Raw genomic sequence first — 20,002 nt, 5'->3', positions numbered from 1 at the left:
CGTTGCCTTTGAGCTCGCTTACCAACCTGCACATGCTTGCCCTCTGGCAGCAGACACCAGAGTAATGAGAGAACCGGCCTCTGAAGACCTACTAAAACTGCTGTGCATGGATGTGGCATTTGATTAGAGATTACAGTGAGCCTCATTTTAACATGTTAAATATTCATTTCAGTCTGAATGGCCAAGAGCACGTCTGGAAGGAGAACAAGGGATTAGAATGAAGCAGTTTGGTCAGAGCATATGAACTTTAATGATTCAGCATCAGGGGAGATCAGATCAGCGCTTAGATGTTTAAAGAGAGTCCATTTAGCTCATTTAATAATGCTAGTGCGTCTTTGTTGTACAGGTAACGGATATCTCCGTCTCATTCTCAGAGCGCACGCTCCATCGCAAGTGCAGCCGGCAAGTTCAAACGAACAGGTCTCTGTTGATTCCATGAAAAAAATGTTATGGACATCTACAACATAATAAGAACAATTCAATATTCAATTATGAAACAGTTTTTAAAATACAACATACAACAGTGCATTCAATATAAAATCAGAAGGGATAAATTAATGAGTATCAAAACCAAATAACTGAGGCAATTTTAACTATGTTAAAAATAAAAACTGACCTGAAATGACCAAAGCCAACACTCATATGCAAATACGAGTGTGCAATACATACCAAAAATTATATTTTGCAGTGTAATTTGTTCTGTTATGGGGAGCTGATTTTCATATTTTGTGCAGTGGTTGGTTAGTTTCCCAATGACAGAAATAAACAATTCGATCACTTTTTGCAAAGTGACACACTCTATAAGTCAGTCTGTAATTGGACTTTGTGGACTTTACACATTGCACACCTCCGTTTGCAAGCTGCTTTATGTATTTTCTTTTACTATTTATGAGCTAAATTCCCTGAAGTTCCATATATTATGTTTTACCAAGTAATATGCACGTTGAACATTATATTCTGATTAAATATATATATATAGAGCAACCTGACAATGTCTGAATCCTGAACTCTAGTCTCATGACACACCACCTGATAAGAGTCACATTAAATATTATATTCTGCTAAATAAAGAGCTCTTAGATCGATATAGTGCAACCTGACGATGACCCTGAAATCTGAACTCCACACTTATTTCAGAATTTATGTGCAAAACTAAAACTTTTTTGGTTATATACATATACACACACAGAGGCAGGTAAAATATCCCTGGTGCTAGTTCATTCGCTCCAGTTGCTCTACAGTGTCTCTCAGATCCTCCACGACAATGTCCACATCTTCATGGGAGGTACTTCTACCCACACTGATCCTCAAAGCGTTGGTAGCCACATGATATGGAATCCCACAGCTCAGAAGAATATGGGAAGGTCTAAGGACATGAGAGCACACTATAAAATCGCAGCATAAAAAACATGAAGGAAATTTCTACGTTCTGATGCATAAAAAGCACAGTAGAGCGCACAAGCATATTTAATCGATTTACAGGATGGATGTGTTCCGCTACATTTGTTTTTTAGTGATCCAATCATTCAGACACTTGAAAATGTTCAGTATTTGATACAACAATAATGAAAATTAGTTGACTATCATTGTAAATACAGTTGACTTACTGATCTTCTCTGTCTGAGTGGCAGGCAGCACCCACACTGGCCAACAACCTCCTACAGGTGGACAGCACTCTACGCCCTACAGCAGGGGGGAACTTTCATCAATTATTCACCAAAGCTCTTGTGTTTTACAAATCTGCAAGGTCAAGACCTGACCCATTTCTGACCAACATGTGTAAAAACAAACGGACGCTGTTACAGGAAATTTCATTTAACCAAGCTTGAGTATATCCTTACTGTGAAGAATCTTCAATGTACATGTGTGCACTGTATGCGTAATCTGTAAAACACATCTGGATGTACAAAGATATTCCGTTCATGTACTGTGAAACACAAATTACAAGGTTTGAAAATGGCCTTTCACTCACCCTGAAGTCCCCTTCCCAAAATGGATATGTTACACGTGTTGGGCAAAATGTCTGAACCAGGAAAATGGCTGTTAAAATGAATCTTATCTCCTCCAAGACAGCCTAAAAATATAAATGCAATAAAAAAATACAATGAAATATATATATATATATATATATTATATAGGCTATATTAATAACAAATGAAATATTTTAAAAAGGCAGAAACAGGACTTACAAGCAGCTTCTGCTCTAGATAGAATCGTATGTCCAGGAAATGGGCTTCATACTCCACTAGATTTAAGTTGACCAATTCTGCAGCCTTTTCAAAGAAATAAAAAATGAATAAACCAAGTTATGTAAAACAAATCTAGAAATAAAAATAATTTCATTCGTTGACATTTTTATGAAAAAATAAATGACGCTTTCGATGCATAGTGGGTTTTACCTTTCCCAGACCGGCTATCATTGCTGTGTTCTCAGTTCTGAGAAATGAAGAGATAACAGTAGTATTGATTTCAGAGTCCGTGACATTGCTTTAATTCTGTTCAATAATTCATCACCCATGCATGAAACCCCACCACACAATAAACCATGTCGTACCCTGGCCTGAAGTTGCGCTCTTGTCCTCCTCCAAAAAACAGAGGGTAAACCGGAGTCGTGGGTCCAGGATCATTCACAAACAAAGCGCCAATTCGAGGGCCATAAAACTGAAACGTATCATCAGCAGGATTGCCATCTGTAATATTCTTAGAGAGATATGATATATCTTGTTACTTACCTTGTGCCCTACAATGGTAATATAGTCTACTCCCAGCTCATGTGCATCCACTCTTATCTTTCCGATGGCCTGTGCAGCATCCGTGTGAAGGAGGATTCTGGGAGCTGATGCTGCCCTCTGTTTGTTCACTTCCCTCACCCTCTGACAAATATCTTTAATTGGCTGTTGAAAAGAAAATCCCAGTGGTTACCTTCACTGTTTATGCTAAATCATGTGAACTATTGTAAAAAAACTATTGTATTTTTATTGGCAGGGCAAAAATTAACTTGCCATACTGTGCCCATAACATACACCGATCTTCATAATCATTATGCTTATAAAAATGTTGTATAAAAGCAAAATCAGGCTCACAATTAAGTCCTAATGACCAAAACGTGTGATTTTTTTAACTATGAAACAGTCTGAGACATTGAGACTGTAGTCAAGGCGACATTCTTACCATAATAATGCCTGTTTCATTATTGGCCAGCATGACCGACACCAGGCAGGTGGTGGGACGAATCGCTGCAATGACATCCTCGACCTCCACCCGTGCCGTCACCTTGGACACTGGCACAAATGTGACATCTATGACGAGAAATCAGATCCAATCAGTGCACCAAGATTAATTTTTTAAGAAATATAGCAATAGACAAGCTTTGGATGCAACAGCCCTGGTTACTGTAGTGACTGTACAGCATTTTCTTCTTCCTCAAACTGAATCTTTGGAGTTTTAGACAGAAAACATAGGCCTACTGACCTGCTTTACCCTCTTTTAACAAATGTTTAGCTGCGAGTTGGATGGAGTCATGCTCGACATTGGAGATGATAATATGAGGCGGGGAGCCTCTTCCATTTAGCTGCTCACTGTTCACGTCTCCCTCTGCAGAAGCCTTGCTCAGCCTGAAGTGCTCCACAGCTGTGTGAAACACCAGATTATTGGCCTAGAAGTCGAGGAAAAAAAGAGAGAGCATAAATAAAGATAAAGTTGAAGTAAAGTACCTTTCACACGACTTTCACCAGGGATTCAATGCATCTCTCAACACAAGCAGCACGCACCATTTGGACCGACACGCCACATGTTCGAACACATTCGCCGTCTGGCCTGGCGCGCCAGCAACTATTCAAAACAATGTAAAGATGTGGCGCTTGTCGTCCAGTGTGTGACCGGCTTTAAAGACAGTGTTACAATGTTACAGTGTACACCAGCTTTAATGTTTGCGTGGAACACGCATATTCGCTCTCTAATAGTAGATATTAAAAAAATCTGAAATGCCCCAGGTGAATACAGGACATAAAGTGCTACATAATATGTTTCTGACTCTCGCTTGTTTTTATGTAAACATTTTTGCATTTGCTATGGTTTTGATCAGATAACAGCAAATATAACTAATAAAAAAATAGTTCACCCAAAATTATATATATTTTTTTACTGTCATTACCTGTAATATGTGATCGAAGACCTAATGTCTTGTTTGTGCAATGACAATGAGACCAAAGTGTCTTCGGTCACATTGTCATTGTCAAAGAAGATAATCTGATGAATTTCCATGTGATCTAGGACACTTGAAACCCTCACCTCAGTTCCTCCTGAAGTAAAAATAATGTCTGCTGCTTTTCCACCAACCATCCTGGCAATAGTGTCTCTGGAATGGTAAATAATGTCTCTAGCTTTTAGACCTAAGACCAGTAGAAAATGTGTTCAGTTGATTGTTCAAGCAAAATTAACAATCATTTACTCACCCTCACACATTTAATTCTGTGAAACTCAAGATTACGCTGTATTTGTATTTTAAAAATCTTTTTGGATGTCACCCTTCGTCATAATATTTTCTCAACAAAACAAAAGAAATGCCAGTAGGTTTAGAAAGACATGAGGATGAACAAATGATTAGTACATTACATGATGAGACATGTGCCAAACATCTATGCTAGAGAGCCTCATACCTGGTAGGTAATTACTGCTGGGATTTCCCACGCCACAGTTAAAGCATCAGTAATAACGCTGACCACCTCTGGATCCACTGGCGTGGTGGCGTTGTAATCCATATATATTCTGCAGTAGACAAATTCTGGAGCATGTGGCAGATACAAATACAAATGGCTTCATGTTCAGACTCATATATGACATATTCATTACCTCTCTGGCCCATCAGACACATGATGATGATGATGATGATGATGATGATGATGCAGGTCAGACCCACAATGATGTGTTTCGGTTCCCCATAGATTATGACCCAGGATGACAGGGGTCTTTTCAGCCATTATCTAGATCACACTCTGTGGAACACATGCGGGGCAATAAAACCAGCATTAAATTTATGTCATTTAATGTTGTCAATAACTATAAAGCACGAGCCATGTTATGAGGCTTGCCCGCTGGAACACACAACCAGTCATAAGTAGCATGGGTTTATATCAAAAATTATTTCATGATATTAAGTTAAGATCATGTTCCATGAAGATATTTATAACATTTCCTACTGTAAATTTATAAATTCTTACATTTTGATTAGCAATATACACAAAGCATTGCTAAGAACTTAATTTGGATAACTTTCTATTTTTGCACCCTCACATTCTGGATTTTCAGCTAGACATATCCTATCATAACAATACAGTTGGTTCATTGGGAAGTTTATTAATTCATCTTCATGATGCATAAGTTTTTTTTTTTTTTTTTTTAACTGACCCTTATAACTGGTTTTGTCGTTCAGGATCACATATGTTACAGGTATATAATTTTCTAGGTTTAAACAAGCCATAATTGTTAATACAACATTTCCCTGTAGGTTAAATGAAGTTTAATACAACATAATTTGGCGATAAATTCCTGCAAGCCACGTACTTCCCTCTGATTCATACTGCTGGTAGAGTCTGCTGACTGCTTCTACGACCAAAACAACTAAAACACTAAAACTGTCTTTATAGTCATTCTGCAAGAACCATCGCTGAGATAACACTGATGAACCTGATGAACCGATGTAACTATACTATTAGACCACTAACCTCTTCTGCTCTTTAGCGTATATCTTGTCAATAATTCACAGTTCAAACTGATGATGCGGCAGACAGCACCGGCACGCTTTACTACTTTGAACCGGAAGTGTACATGACTAAACCCCTCCTCCTCTTAGACGGTCGGACAGCCAGGGTTTAGTTCGTGGATTATTAATCAGATGGTGCTGACGTTTCTTGGTAAACGTCTAAAGAGCATCAACCTTCGGGTTTGATCGTTTCCTGATTCGCTTTCATCGCCTGACTTCATTTAGTTTGCTTTTAGGAGAGATAATATGGCAAGCTGATTTAACATTTAGGTATATTTTAAAAGGCACTGGTAATCTATAAAGCTAGCTATCACCCAATAGAAAAAAGATACTTACTAAAAAATAATTAAAAGTTGCATGTTAGTTAATTAGCTAGTGCCACCAAAATAAGCCAATGAGTGCTGTGCTCCAAAACAATGACAAAAATAAATTTTTACAAGATGAAAACCTTTAAAACATGCAGTCTCTAACTTCTTATCAAACTTTCTGTCCAATCCAGTGCTCTCTAGAACCGGAAGCCCCCTTCACTATAAATAGATGTTAAAACCGCAGCTCAAATCGATCACTTGTTTACAGGAGTTGTATTTTCTGTATGGTGAATGACATGTAGTGCACTACACAGGGCATAGGGAAAGATTCAGACCGTTTAAATAGTTGAGTGAAGTCTGGTTTCATGCTAACGTGCTAATACTCTATAAAATGGCACCAGGGTGACGGAGAGGAGACAAACTGTTATATAAAGTTGTATAAAATACTTGTATTTAATAAAGTGTTATATAAAAAATTACAGTTGAACTACTGTTATCACATCCATTAAATGTCCTTGTGTTTCTGCGCCTTGATCGTAGTAGGACCCTTGCTGTCGTTTCATCAGAAATAACTTGTCTTCTGAGATGAACAAATACCTTACAGATTTGAAAACACATGAGGTTGAGTAATTAATTACATTATTTTTGGGTGAACTATAAATCTCAGAATGTCTACCATTCTGCATTTCGTCCTCTATTTTTATGGAAGCTTGTATTGCAATAAAAGCTTGTAAGTAATACAAAAATGAATTCCAACTTAATTTTTTTTTTCACTGACACAATTTATTTTAAAAAAGTAAACTCAAAATTATGAGACGTAAACATAAAATTGAATGAAAAAAGACAGAATTGTGAGATGTTTGCCTGCAATTCTGCAATTTAGCTCGTAAATATGACTTGCAAACACAGAATTACTAAAAATAAAGTCAGAATTTGAAATAAAGAGACACCAAAATTTACAGTTTTGATTGTTTTATTACATGGTGGGAAGAGATCTCCATACATTTTTTATATAAAATAAGGGATACATTCAAGATTTTCTACTTTTTATGCTTAAAATAATGTCTTGAATCACACACAAAAGACAAAGTCATTCATTGTGTTGCATAAGTTCCACATTTATTTCATATCTGACAATGTGTTAAGTGTACACAAACATTTGACTCATAATTCCAACACTCAGAGAGAGACATTAAACTACTGCCCATTGAAGATGGTACAAACCAGTTACAACTGCATATTACACCATTCACAGCAATCATGTTTATATACAAGGCAAGTAAAACAAAGAAAACAACAGAAAAAAAAATATGAGTGGAGTGCATAAGAGGAGAATGGAAGCACACAAATATTTGGTGTTGATTATGAGAACTGATTCATTCTTTCATTTTGGGAGATGGTAAAATGAATGCAATGTTTTGAGCCTTGAAACATGTTTCATGTAAATTGCTTGTAGAAATGGTACAGGACAGGCTATAATATGAAGAATATCATTCAGCTCTCTGCATTACTTTCTACAAGGTGCACAGACAAAAAAAGTCAATACGATACACATTTGCTTGCATACTCAAAATGAAAGTAATTCTTTTAACTCTGTTAATTTTGTTCTCGCTTATTTTATAAATGCACCTATTATTACTATTAACACACTCTTTTTTTCTAAAAGTTGTGGCATTGCTTATATTACTCTGAACTGGTCATGAAAGTGAGATATACACACAGTAATCACAAAAAAGTGCAGTAACCGAGAACCTTCAGGTATTGAGAATCCTTTGCGTTCTGCTTTTACAAACAAGCAGAACTCCACTTAATCATAGAAACAGAAACCCACATTTTGGAAACAGAAATGTAGATTTTTGATGTTTATTCATATACAGATCGAGGCTTTCAATATCGGTTCGTTCAGTGCCAGATTCTTGCTATAATCAGCATGTGCTAAAGGTTGGCTGGCCTCAGTCATGCAGATATGTCTGAATCATGCCCTGGAGGAACCTCAGGTTTGCAAATAGTTGATCTGCACTTTAAAATTTGCAGGTATGGAAGAAAAGGTCATCTCAGGTAACCTGCAGGATCATCCCAAAACCACATTACTATAAGCCTTCTGGACTAATGATAGTGGACATATGGGCTCTGCTGCTGTGACCAAGTCGAGGTCTGATCCACAGAACATCTTTTGCACTACAAAGGGTCTAAATCACAGCTGTTGGTATTATATAACTCAAAAATGCAGTTTCATATTCCAAAACCAGTCATTTGGCTGAAGTTAAACAGCTATCTGCAATCTCAACACAGACGGTCGCCTGTTTGATGGGGTTTGCACAGCCTAAGCCTATTGACATTAAGCAGAACAATCATACCTGAGATGACTTCAATCTAGAAAATGGAATTTAAAATGTATTATGTTGTATGTGTTAGCCTGTCAGATATTTTATGAAATCATAATCATAAAAAAAGGATTGGAAGAATAACACCAGCAGGGTTTATATCTAGAGTCCATGACGACTGAATGAATAGATTTGTTCGGTTCATTTTTAAGTGAAATTTTTAAGTAAAAAAAAAAATACTATTTAGATATGCTTATAAACCTAGTTAAATTTAGGACAAGTGCAATATACAAACAAAATATGCAAACTAAAAGCACATTTAAAACTGCTTTTGCCTGTGCACAGGAATGATTACACCACACGAATAGAAAGAGTGACAGCGATGAGTGGGCCTTAAAGTGGACATTCACCCTGTTAAAGAAGCGCACAGGGATTAAGATCATGGAAATGATCAAATTAAACAGAGGATGCAAAGAGGCACAAAATCATATGTCATCACTCTCTAGGATGCGTGTAGAAAATTCCATCAGTACTATACATTTGATTTGCTCTAACAAACTTCATTTTCCAAGACTGACCACTGTACAAACACTCATTTGGGAGTTTGGGCAAGGAGGATGATTTTTCTTAACCTGATAAATCTCGCAAAAAGCATTTTCGTTTTTCTCAACCAAAACTGGTTTAACGTACCTAAAAAGTAAAATTCAAGTAATCTACATGTAATAGCAGCTATCCCAGCTATTCACTTCTAAGCTGTTTCCCCTAATGCGTTTCACTTTGTCGGGGGGGGGAATGAGAGCAGTGTGGTCAGTAAAAGGGAGGTTAGTCAACTCATGATAAAAAAAGTGCCATATGCAGAAATTGCACTGTACTTCTTCAAAAATATTACAGTCTTTGTCAATAAATACATGGTGAAATAAATAAAAACATGTTAAATAAATACCTAACAAGATAAGACTTTAATAGAAATTTTAAAAATAAATTAGACAGATATAAGATCATTTGGGGATACCGATAATTTTTTATATAAAATATTAGACTGGATTATGATACATTTCAGATAAATCTACTGACCAGTACTCCAACAAAAATAGGCCAATCTTTATAATGGTTCTCATACAGAGACATGAGAATGCAACCATTTGCCAAATTGTCCCTAATGCGTCCTGGTTATTTTGAAAACTTTATGCATTTCAAAGCCGTACAAGGGAAACATTATAAAGGTATATGAGTATTTATGATGGGTTGAACTGTGTCCAAGAACTGCACTTAAAGAGAGTAAGAGCGTAATATGATGTGATTCATCTGCTCCTTGCTAAGAACTGCGTATCATTGATCAATTCTATCTTCCGTAGCCAAGAGATGAATAAACATATGGTCTGCTGATTTAAATACTGACCAGTTTTATCGTTTTAAACCCATAGAGTAACACAGTAAGGCCATGTGATCCATTTTCCCACAAACCCAAGATATGGACGTCATTCTTCACAGTAACAAATTCAGATGTGTTTGCATGAGCTGACAGCTTCAGAATTAGAAATTCCCATCACCAGCTTGCTAAAGATGTTGCTGAAGACTACATAAGCATACTATCTCTACCCCGATAAAGTAGTTCTCTTGGCGCTATAAGTTGAATATTTAGGCCACTGTAGATGCACAACAAAGGGGGGCCTTTAAGATACAAGGTGCACAGTTGGTGCTAGTGTGGGCAGGTGCAGGTACACACATGTAGGAAACAGAGGCTCAGAGAGTTGATTAAGCACAGAAACTGGGGGATCTGTCAGTAGATCTATTTACAAGATTAGTCCTTTGTGGGGGGTTTTGTCCTCGAGGAGTTGTACAGAAGGTATACATGTAGTGGGCTCAAAACCTCATCTGCCCGGCTCTTCTTCTGGACAGTTTAGACCTGATAACAAGGAGAAAGTGGAATAAATATTGGCATGACAGGCTTTTAAAAAGCTTAGGTTTGTGCTGAAGTGTACCTGATAGATCCAGCAAGCAGAGGGTTAAAGGCATACAGCCAGTCATGCATCTCCTTGTCATTACTGGCTTGAAGGAGTATCCCACGATGCTCTGTGCATACCGCAAATGTGTAGGGGGTCTGCAGATCAGACAGACATTGGATTAGTTTAGCCCGTAAACAGTCGATTTACTGAAAATGCGTTGCACTGATATTTTGAGAATACGTTCCCTTAAAAGTGATTGACTTACAATCAATCAAAAAAATACATATAATAAAATAGAATAGAGTAAGAAAGTTTTTTTTGACCTTTAGCATGGCCTGCTGGTCTTCGCTGTACTCCACTTGTGCTGAGGACAGGTTAAGAATGGCCCGTTCCACTGTGTCTCTCTCAGTGTTGTAGATGTAGACATAAGGCCGGCGTACCACCACATATCTCTTAACCCAGCCATTACTTTGGGGCTCCAGGAAGTGCAAATAACCTTTCTTTGACACAATTGGGCTGCAACGATGAAATGGGATGCAGGTTAGACTTAACTTCTAAAGATGCAAATATCTTAAATTTCAATTTAATTGTAAAAAGAAACTGCTCATCCTCTTTACAATAAACCGGTTGTATAATCTGTACAACTTCTTTTTTTACCTGACACGGATTTCCTGAATGTCTGGCACAAAAGTGCGGGTTCTTGATTTAAACTCTTGAGGAGACTTCTTGCCCTCAGTTTCAGAGTCAGGGATGGGGCTGACAGCACGAGATCGAGGTGTTGGGGGTCTGCACAAATGAACAATAAGAATATAGATGTAACTACTAGTTAGACAGCACTTTATTTAGAGCATTTCTGGCTGATATATATTCAAAGATATAGAGATTTTTCTTAACGTTAAAATATCTCCTACCTCAAAGAGTTCATCAGATGCAAAATTCACATTTAAATGTGTGTTGGCAGTGTTTGTGCACAATAATCATAACCCCTTTCTCAGATCAAGCTATTCACAGATTGTTGTTGGAAAGAACAATGAAGATAGCAGTTGTCATTTACTCCTGACATCTGAGCCGCTGAAGACGCAGTGGAATACGTTTGTTTTTGAAGTGAATGCATCCCCCGATCAACTTAAATGCATCTATGTTTGTGCGAATCATTTGTGATCTAGCTTCACCTAACGTTACAGAAGAAGCGAGTACAAGGTCTTTTATGAATCTTTACAAATCGCCTTTCTTGAGAATTGTTCCTCACCCCAAAGAAGAGTGAATAGAGTTCACTCTTTACCTTTTTGACAGAGTAAAAAGGGTGTTGCTTTACACTACCATTGAGAAATTTCCCTAAAGAATCATATCAACTTGTGGAAAATGGGCGTGCGGTGACCCCTTTGAAGAAACAGATCACCTAAAAATGAATTTTAATTACTCATCCCCATGACATTTCAAACCCTAAGACCATCTTCAGAAGACAAATATTTTTGATGACATTTTAAAGCTTTTTGACCCTTCAAAGACAACAACACATTCCAGGCCCAGAAAGGTAGTAAAGACATCATTAAAACAGTTCATGTGACATCAGTGGTTCAACAGTCGTGTCACGAAGATATGAGAGTACTTCACAAAATCACATTATTCAACAGTTTCTTCTCTTCCGTGTTAGTCATTTTGTCACATGGACTATTTTAATGATGTCCTTACTACCTTTCTGTGCTGCAGGAACGCTTCTGTGAGCAAAGAAAACAAAAATGCCTTCACGGGTGTACCACGACGCATGCATTTTTTTGTGCTTTTTTGTTGTTGTTGTTGCACACAAAGTATTCTTGTATCTTCATGACTTAATGGTTGAGCCACTGATGTCACATGAACTATTTTGATGATGTCCTTGCTACCTTCCTGGGCCTTGAACGTGTTGTTGTCTGTGCAGGGTCAAAAAAACTCTCAAATGTCATCAAAAATATCTTAATCTGAAGATTTGAAAAAAAAAAAAAAGGTAAAAAACTCGAGGTAGTAATTATTGACAGAATTTTTCACTTTTGGTGAAGTAACCCTTTAATATACAGAAATATAAGCCCTTCACAGGCTGATTCTCAAACTAGCCTGATGCATGATCACAATCAAAAGTAGGAATTTAGGACAGGACTATCTGTCATTGGGTTCAGAATGATTAGAAAACATTTTTACATTTGTTTTTGCAGCTCCTTTTGATTTGTGTTGCAGAATCACACTTTTAATTACCGTAAGTGTTTTAAAACTCAAAATGAAACAGAAGTCACTAAGTACTAACCTAAGTTCAGCGTTGTGGCTGTAGCGTCCCTCCACCAATGACGGGCATGTGGAGGACGGGGTAAGGGTGTTTTCAGCACACACCGAGGCAGAGTCTTTCAAAAGAGTTACTGACATCTGGCTCAACTGCAACACATCACAACAGAGAAATCGGTCATTATACACAGAACACAAACACACACCTTCACACAAACCTTTCTGCAGCAATAGTAAAAATGCACGTCTTAAATTTTCTGAAACCTGAACGTTTTTAAGACAGTTTCTTCACCTTGCTCTCACTGGCGCTAACACACACATGGCTGTAGTCCCTGTTAAAGGTGTGGTTAAGCAAACGAAGACACTGTTGGGACAAACAGAAAAAGGAATGTTACATTTATGGACAAGAATCTTTTTCTCATGATTTTCTGAAGTGATCACTGTATATGAATTGTTTTTAAACAATACAGCAATTTATAGCATTAGATTAAATTTGGTTTGGTGACAAAGGAGATAGGAGATAGAACAAGGTTATAAAAGTGAATTTAAGAACATTATTTTCTCTTTTGTATTTCATATAATATCTAAAATTAGGTTTTTAGAATGGTAAATTATATATAGAATAAATTAAATAGTAAATATACTGTAAAATATATTTAATTAATATAATTTTGGGGAGAAATTTTGGAAAAACTGCAAAAATATTTTACAAAAAAAAAATAATAATAATAATAAAGTAATTGTATGTACCAGATGTTACAGGATATTAAATGATTATAATTTATGCAAATAGAACTTAATATCTCATTTCAGGTTAGTCAGTGATTGACCTTTGCAGCCAGCTCCATCTGCCTCTCATTGGGTGTGTCAGGGCCGGGGCAAGGGTTGTGGCCCAGGCCCAGGTGGGTGGATGGGGAAGAGGACTCGGTTAGATCCTCACTCCCGCAGGACAGCAGCGACTCCTGGCCCAGCAGCAGGGTGGACTCCAGCTTCTCCCTAAGGAGGAGGTAGTGTCTGGTTTTCTCCACCTATTATACGGCAGAAGGAAATGAGTTCTCAGGTCCTCAGCAGAGCTATCGTGACACATTCTTGTCATTCTGTATCACATTTAAAACCAAATAACTAGATGTTCTCACCTCCTGCAGGAGGCTCAGTTTCTCCAGCTCCCACTGATGGTCCAGGATGAGGCTGTCACTGCGGGGCCTCCAGCCAGCCAGGTTCTCCTCCCCTCGCACATATGCCACCGACGTATCCAGCACCCTCCTGCGCCGTCTTTGCATTCCTGCATATTCAGGTGCCATTTCAACAGCAGAACACCCTAAAATCTAAACTGCCCAGCGTCCCATAAATCCTCAGTGAAACACAAATGAGATGCCTTACCTGGGCTCCCTGCATCAGCCAGGTGGCACAGACTGAGCTCATACACACCAGTTACACGATTTCTAAACGTAAAAACAACAACGGAAAACAATATGGTAACTTAAATTGCAAAAGCACCATTGCAAAAGGCTTGTGTTGTGATATGAAGCTGCTGTACCCTTCAGATGGCCTCAAGGTGCCACTGCTGAAGAGGTTCCTGATGGAGCGAGATGCTGGGAGCTTGGCGTCTCTTGAGTAGAACACCATGCATAAGTCTTTGGTTATCACTGTGGGCTGTGTGCAGTTCTCCATCTGGGAAGAACAAAATATTGAAAACCTTTCGATCTAAAACGGTTGCTTCAAATAGCCATAGCTTGATAAAGAACAGGCAACATCTACAGAGTGCAACATTAGCTCATTTTTCATGGTAGCTTATATGTCATAGACCTAGAATGGGCTCCAGTTCCGTTTATTGATGGCACTGTATAGGATGTATCTGTAAAATTTGTAAATTAGACCATTTTGTTTAAATTAAGGATTGCAGTGCATTTAAATGACATTTAATTCAACAAATGTATAATATTCTAGTACTATGGTGAGTGTACAGGTTTATGACAAATTGCCTGTTTAACTCCTGGAGGATAATAATCCTCCAAGCACAAATAATTGCTGAATTTGCTAAGTTTAGAGTGTGTATAGTCATTTATGCTGTGGAAATTATGCCAAAGAAGCTCTACAGCGATCACCCAGTCACTTTCTATATACATGTCTAGATACTTATTGCAATAAAGGATCACATGTGGTAAAAACAGCTGATAATTCAGCTTATCCATCACAGGGATAAATTAGAAAACTTTAAAACTTATTAAATGCAAAACTTTTTTTTTTCTAATTGTAATAATATTCCACAATATTATGTTTTGATCAAATGTATGCAGCCTTGGTAAGAGCACATGATTTTTACTTAAAAATGTTCTCCAAACATTTTAACAATAGTGCATATTTGAATATCTTGAAAGAAACTTTAAATAGTTTCTACACTTAAAATCAGTCACCACTGATTACATCATTTGCAATGCTTTGTTGAATGTTTCATCAAGGAATTTCCCTTTTTATCTGTTTTTCAAATACTTCCTTGCTTTAAATAATTTTTTTATGTTTTGACTAACCTGGTTTGGGGCTAGTTTGGTTCATAACATCATAAAATTAAATTTTTTATTATTATTATTTTTAATGTCTGTGGAAAAGTGAATAGGAAAAATATTTCACAGAACCAGGGACACTACTATAAAGCACTGTTTCACTCTATAGAGCCACGAAGTTTACTGCTATTTATCTTTTTTTCCCCACATATGTACTTGATTCAACCATTACAAATGCTGTGGGCTATTTGGTAGATTAAATTAGCTGGAACTAAATCATGTAGGTCTGTAACTCTCCCAAATGAACTTCTCATCCCCCCATATAAATAAGTGAATGGGCCATTCACTTACCTCCAGGTAAGCAGACAGAGTCATATAGATTTTCTCTCCGTAAGGAGTGACACGGTTAAGCAGCAAAGAGTTGTGCATGGATGAATCCCAAGCAGCCTCAAAATGGTAGAATGTCCTAGATTAAGGGTAGAAAATAGCCTTAAAGAAATCATATCATTCATAGAACAAGGTGAATTGACATATTCTCTTGTAATATAATATATGTTATTGTTAATATATATATATATATATATATATATATATATATATATATATATATATATATATATATATATATATAATGTTGTTAAATGCTATTTTAGTACAAACGTCTCACATCTCATAAATCAGTATCATATTGCATAAAGTGACAAGTGATATTCTAAGAATACAAAAGTGTTTAAAATGGTGTTCAGGAGTGGAGACAATATAAATGCATGCAAAAAAAATACTTTAGCTTCACCACCGATGATGTGTAAATCAATGACAAAATCAATAAATACAAAAATCAAATGAAAAGCAGTGATCACTGAAGGAGGGAGGCAGGTACAAGGGGACACGTATACCTAGGATCAATCCCCAAGGAAATGCTTTAGGTGGAAAGGAAAGAATCATATCAAGACAGTACAGAAAAGTAAACTACGGTCTCTATTTGTTAGCATATAAGGATACGAGAGATGTTACTGCATCTTATATTGACTCACAAAAACTCTCTTATGGTCTCACAGACCTCAAATGAACTAATATTGGCCCTGAAGTTATGCTATATCATGAGAAAGTACTACATGAAAATAGTATGGGCTGCATCTTACTCATAAATTATATTCACCTTGCTGAACTTCCAGCCTACCCACCCTCGCTCTGATGAATACAGGTCATAACCTGCTGAAATGATCACAGATTAGATATTTCTGGCCCTCGGCCTGGGAAGGGTCTTAAATCTCCAAATGCCTGAGTCAGAAGTATATGAGAGGGGCTGAGCTTCTCTGAGGTATGTGATAGATTGAGCTTGTGTGTTTTAGATGTTGAATGGACCGGCATGACCCAGTAGGCAGCTTTGAGGCTGTCGTTTAGACACGGAGACAGAAAAAAAGAAGCAAAAGAGGTCCTGGAAATTGATTTGTTGAAGGGATAGAAGGAAAATAATGAAACACTGTGGGAGAAACCTCAAAGGTCACTGTGGGGTTGTGATCATGGAAAATGTCTAGAGGAGACCATCCTTCTTAGTCCATCTTGAAAGGGACTGTTCACCCAAAAAAGAAAATTTTGTCTTTATTTAAGGATGGAACATACTACACAGTTTTGCCCTGAGTTTTGCTCCAATTTATAGACTGGACAATTTGACGATAGTTGATAAACATCAGAGCCGGTCTGCAGATTTTGGGCAGTTGGAGTTAACGGATTTCACAGAAAATCACGTCTTGTATAACAGTGCCTGGGTTTTTTCTGTAAGCATTCACAAAGTCAGGTGTGCGATGCTTGGCATTTGGAAAATGTAGTGCATTCCAGCCTTTTCTGATCCTCATGTTATTCTAAAACTGTATGACTTTCTTTTTTCTGTGTTACATAGAAGAAGACATTTTATTTTGGTTCACATAACGGAAGACAATGGGCTTCAGTGTTGTTTAGTTTTCAAAATTCTTCAACGTATCTTTTTTTTTTGGAGACAAGAAATTAATACAGATTTGGAATAGCATGAGTGTGAGGAAATGATGACAGAATTTTAACGTTCTAATCTTAGACCCAGTTATCAAATCCATTTACATTTATTGTGGGGAAAATTAAGAGACAACTCTTAATAAGTGGAAAGAAACCCATGCCTATTTAATATTAAATTAATTATTCATTCATTTTTTGTAAATAGACCCTCCCTTGAGTCATACTTGTCCAATAGAAAGCATATTAAAAGTTCAGTTAAATTATCATTTTATGATTAATCACATTCAAAATAAAAGTTTTTGTTTACATAATATATGTGTGTATACTGTGTATATTTATTATTTATAAAACTATAATTACAAACATATGTATTTATATATTTAGGAAAATATTTTGTTTCTTTATTACATTTAATTCTATATTAATATTATAATATAAATAATATACATTAAAAAAACTATATAAAAATATCTACATAATAAATACACACAGTACATATATTATGTAAACCAAAACTTTTTTGGATGCGCTTTTATTTTGCTGTTTGACAGCACCAATAATATATAAACAAATATATAAACAAACAACCAAAAGAAAGGTTTAAGATTTAGTTTGGACTTAAGTTTGACATAGACTTGGTCTTGAAAGAATTACATTCCTAGAAACTTCTGGGTATGAAAAATGCATATAGTTTTTCAATCTAAATATTCAGGGTAGTTACAGCCACACAACTGCTGCAGGTCCAAAGTGCACCTTTTAAAAGATCAGGACACAGACCTTCTAATAAAGATCACATTTAGAGGACACCCAACCAAACCATTTCTAATGCTATTGTTCACTCCCAAACAAGCACATAAATCAAGCTTAGCATACCGAGCAACATGAGGGATTGCGAGGATAATTTCCACCTCCCATTTATACATGATAAAAGAGATTTCCTGTTGTTTTAACTTCCCTTTCAATATTTCTTTCCCTTAAATTTCTTATATCAGCCAATCCAAACTATAACTCATGTTCTTGGCAAAATATACAGCGAGACATTTCTTTCTCAGTTTATTGGTTCTGCTTGCATCAAGGACCTAAATAATATAGAAGAACTGCTCGTTGCGCGGGGGTAAGAAAGCAAGCGTGCTACCAATGAGGTAATGCTCGCATGGACTGTGGAGCTGCTGAACTCTGCCACCCAGGCTGCTGGAAATTAAAACGTTTTCTGTGACAACAGGAATGGAAGAGATACTGCACTTCTGTACTCGACTCCCCTGCGAACTCCTAGGAACTACACTGGAGGTTGTTGGGTGCAAACGCCAGTTACCAAGGAGACATGCCTATACGAAGAATAATATTAAATGCTTTAAGGATTTTTTTTTTTATTGCTTTCAATTTGTTCTTTATGCCCCCAAATTTTCAAATGATGAAAAATTAAATGCAAACCTGGTTTAACAGTAATTATCCTTCCCACATTTGTTAAGTAATCAAATATTGAATCACCGCAAGAAACTGTTGTATACTGCCACGTTTTTTGAATTACATCGTGAACGTTATAAAGTGTGTGTGAAAAGTCATGCGATGGACTCAACATGTGGTATTTTTTTACTGTACCGCCTTATTGTTATAACGGTGGCTAAAGTACAAAGGAGATTTTTGTAGTTCAATCGCATTATTAGTAGTTCGCTATTAAGTCACTTAATAAAATACGCAGCGGTAAATGTAGTAAAATATACAATAAGTCATCTTGTAACGATGGAAATACAGTTACAGTTCTTTTTAAAGGGAATGTCTGGCAACCACGGCTGCCAGTTTTTATAGCGAATTAACGGTATTTTTTTGTGTGTGTATAGATGAAACATGAAAAACTGCGGTTTTGCAATCATGGTTAGAAAAGGGTGTTGAATTGAATGTAAGATAAATAAAATTCTCAGTGTGATCTGTAATTGGCCCCCGATACACTAAAACAGTACTGGCAACACGGCAAGAAAAACAGATCTGGATAATAACAATGCTCTCATACCCCTCTGAGCCAATACGCTGCCCTTTTATTTACAAACAAGCAGCTAATTCCTGGAGTCATCGTTGTCCTGATTTGATAATTACAATCTGCAGAGCAAGCAGCTTTTAGAAATGTTTGCTCGCAGTCATTCAGGCAGCGGCGTTTAAAGCAAAACCTCTTGAGAAACACTGCCCCCTGGTGGTTCAGATAACCGCAGGGAATGCCGGCAGAGGCCAACCGTCAATAAACATGACTAAACGCATTTTTTCGCGTAAATCTCAGCGGACTAATGTAACACTAATTTTGTTCAGAGATTCATGATTAATACCAAAGTTAGCGAAGCAAGCCCTCCCGCCCATAAACAACACGGACCTCACAGTGTGCGGTCTGGCCCACAGATATCGCCCCACACAGGCAAAGTTGTGTTTTACGGTGTTGCTTTGACATTTGTGATGGAACTCGATCTGGCTGCGGAACAGTTCAACTGAAACCATAAATTTTTAATTAAGAGATGTCATCTAATTTGTTGAGCAAGAGCAATAAATCTGTGTGAGAGTGATGGAGTGTGCGTGACTCGTTTTTTATTTTCAATCCTTTTCGTTCAAGCTGGAAGAATGTGTGACTGACGAGCGGCGTAGGATGCGCATTTGTTTCTAAAGTTTGTTCGTTTTCACGTTTCAGATTTGTTTCACGTTTTCAAAATGTCCAGGCTGGTTAAGGAGACATATAGACAGTGTCGGGAGTAACGCGGTACAAAGGTAATGCATTAGCCTATATACAGTGATGAATTAGCTTTCAAAAAAACTCAGCGAAAAACACTTAACAAAACGAAAAAGAAAGTGGAAACAAAAAGTCTTTAATTATAATTTGACTTCTTTCTAAAGGCGCGTTTGAGGAAATGTCGAGTCAGGTCATTTATCTTATGCGACACGG

The 20,002-nt window shown here is 37.0% G+C and overlaps 2 protein-coding genes across 23 annotated transcripts in view; both read right to left on the bottom strand.

Annotated features, from left to right (window-relative positions):
* Positions 1–231: 231 nt before the first annotated feature.
* Positions 232–5,863, bottom strand: scly (selenocysteine lyase). The gene is given in 14 exon segments (XM_043241013.1): positions 232–1,366; positions 1,608–1,683; positions 1,973–2,074; positions 2,186–2,273; positions 2,400–2,436; positions 2,555–2,661; positions 2,733–2,894; positions 3,172–3,299; positions 3,472–3,655; positions 4,291–4,391; positions 4,659–4,685; positions 4,688–4,767; positions 4,852–4,994; positions 5,724–5,863. Coding segments are annotated over 13 exon segments (1,374 nt in total). The 5' UTR covers positions 4,980–4,994; positions 5,724–5,863; the 3' UTR covers positions 232–1,212.
* A 1,303-nt stretch (positions 5,864–7,166) lies between these two features.
* kif1aa (kinesin family member 1Aa) overlaps positions 7,167–20,002 on the bottom strand; it is a 55,285-nt gene continuing 42,449 nt past the window's right edge. For 17 of the 22 annotated variants that reach the window (XM_043241394.1, XM_043241398.1, XM_043241396.1 and 14 more), the window contains 11 exons: positions 15,445–15,559; positions 14,130–14,263; positions 13,973–14,034; positions 13,729–13,874; positions 13,423–13,620; positions 12,885–12,956; positions 12,618–12,742; positions 10,997–11,125; positions 10,663–10,855; positions 10,376–10,494; positions 7,167–10,299 (listed from right to left, as the gene is read on the bottom strand). In XM_043241394.1, the coding sequence (XP_043097329.1) occupies positions 10,257–10,299; positions 10,376–10,494; positions 10,663–10,855; positions 10,997–11,125; positions 12,618–12,742; positions 12,885–12,956; positions 13,423–13,620; positions 13,729–13,874; positions 13,973–14,034; positions 14,130–14,263; positions 15,445–15,559 (1,336 nt within the window). In that variant the 3' untranslated portion in view covers positions 7,167–10,256. Of the gene's footprint in view, positions 10,300–10,375; positions 10,495–10,662; positions 10,856–10,996; positions 11,126–12,617; positions 12,743–12,884; positions 12,957–13,422; positions 13,621–13,728; positions 13,875–13,972; positions 14,035–14,129; positions 14,264–15,444; positions 15,560–15,989; positions 16,014–20,002 lie in introns of all 22 variants that reach the window. The other 5 variants (XM_043241395.1, XM_043241401.1, XM_043241408.1 and 2 more) reach the window with 1 other exon arrangement.

This window comes from Puntigrus tetrazona, chromosome 6, assembly GCF_018831695.1.
Source record: "Puntigrus tetrazona isolate hp1 chromosome 6, ASM1883169v1, whole genome shotgun sequence".
Taxonomy (NCBI): Eukaryota; Metazoa; Chordata; class Actinopteri; order Cypriniformes; family Cyprinidae; genus Puntigrus; species Puntigrus tetrazona.
Note: the sequence above shows the minus strand (reverse complement) of the source record. Positions and strands in the feature narration are given on the sequence as shown.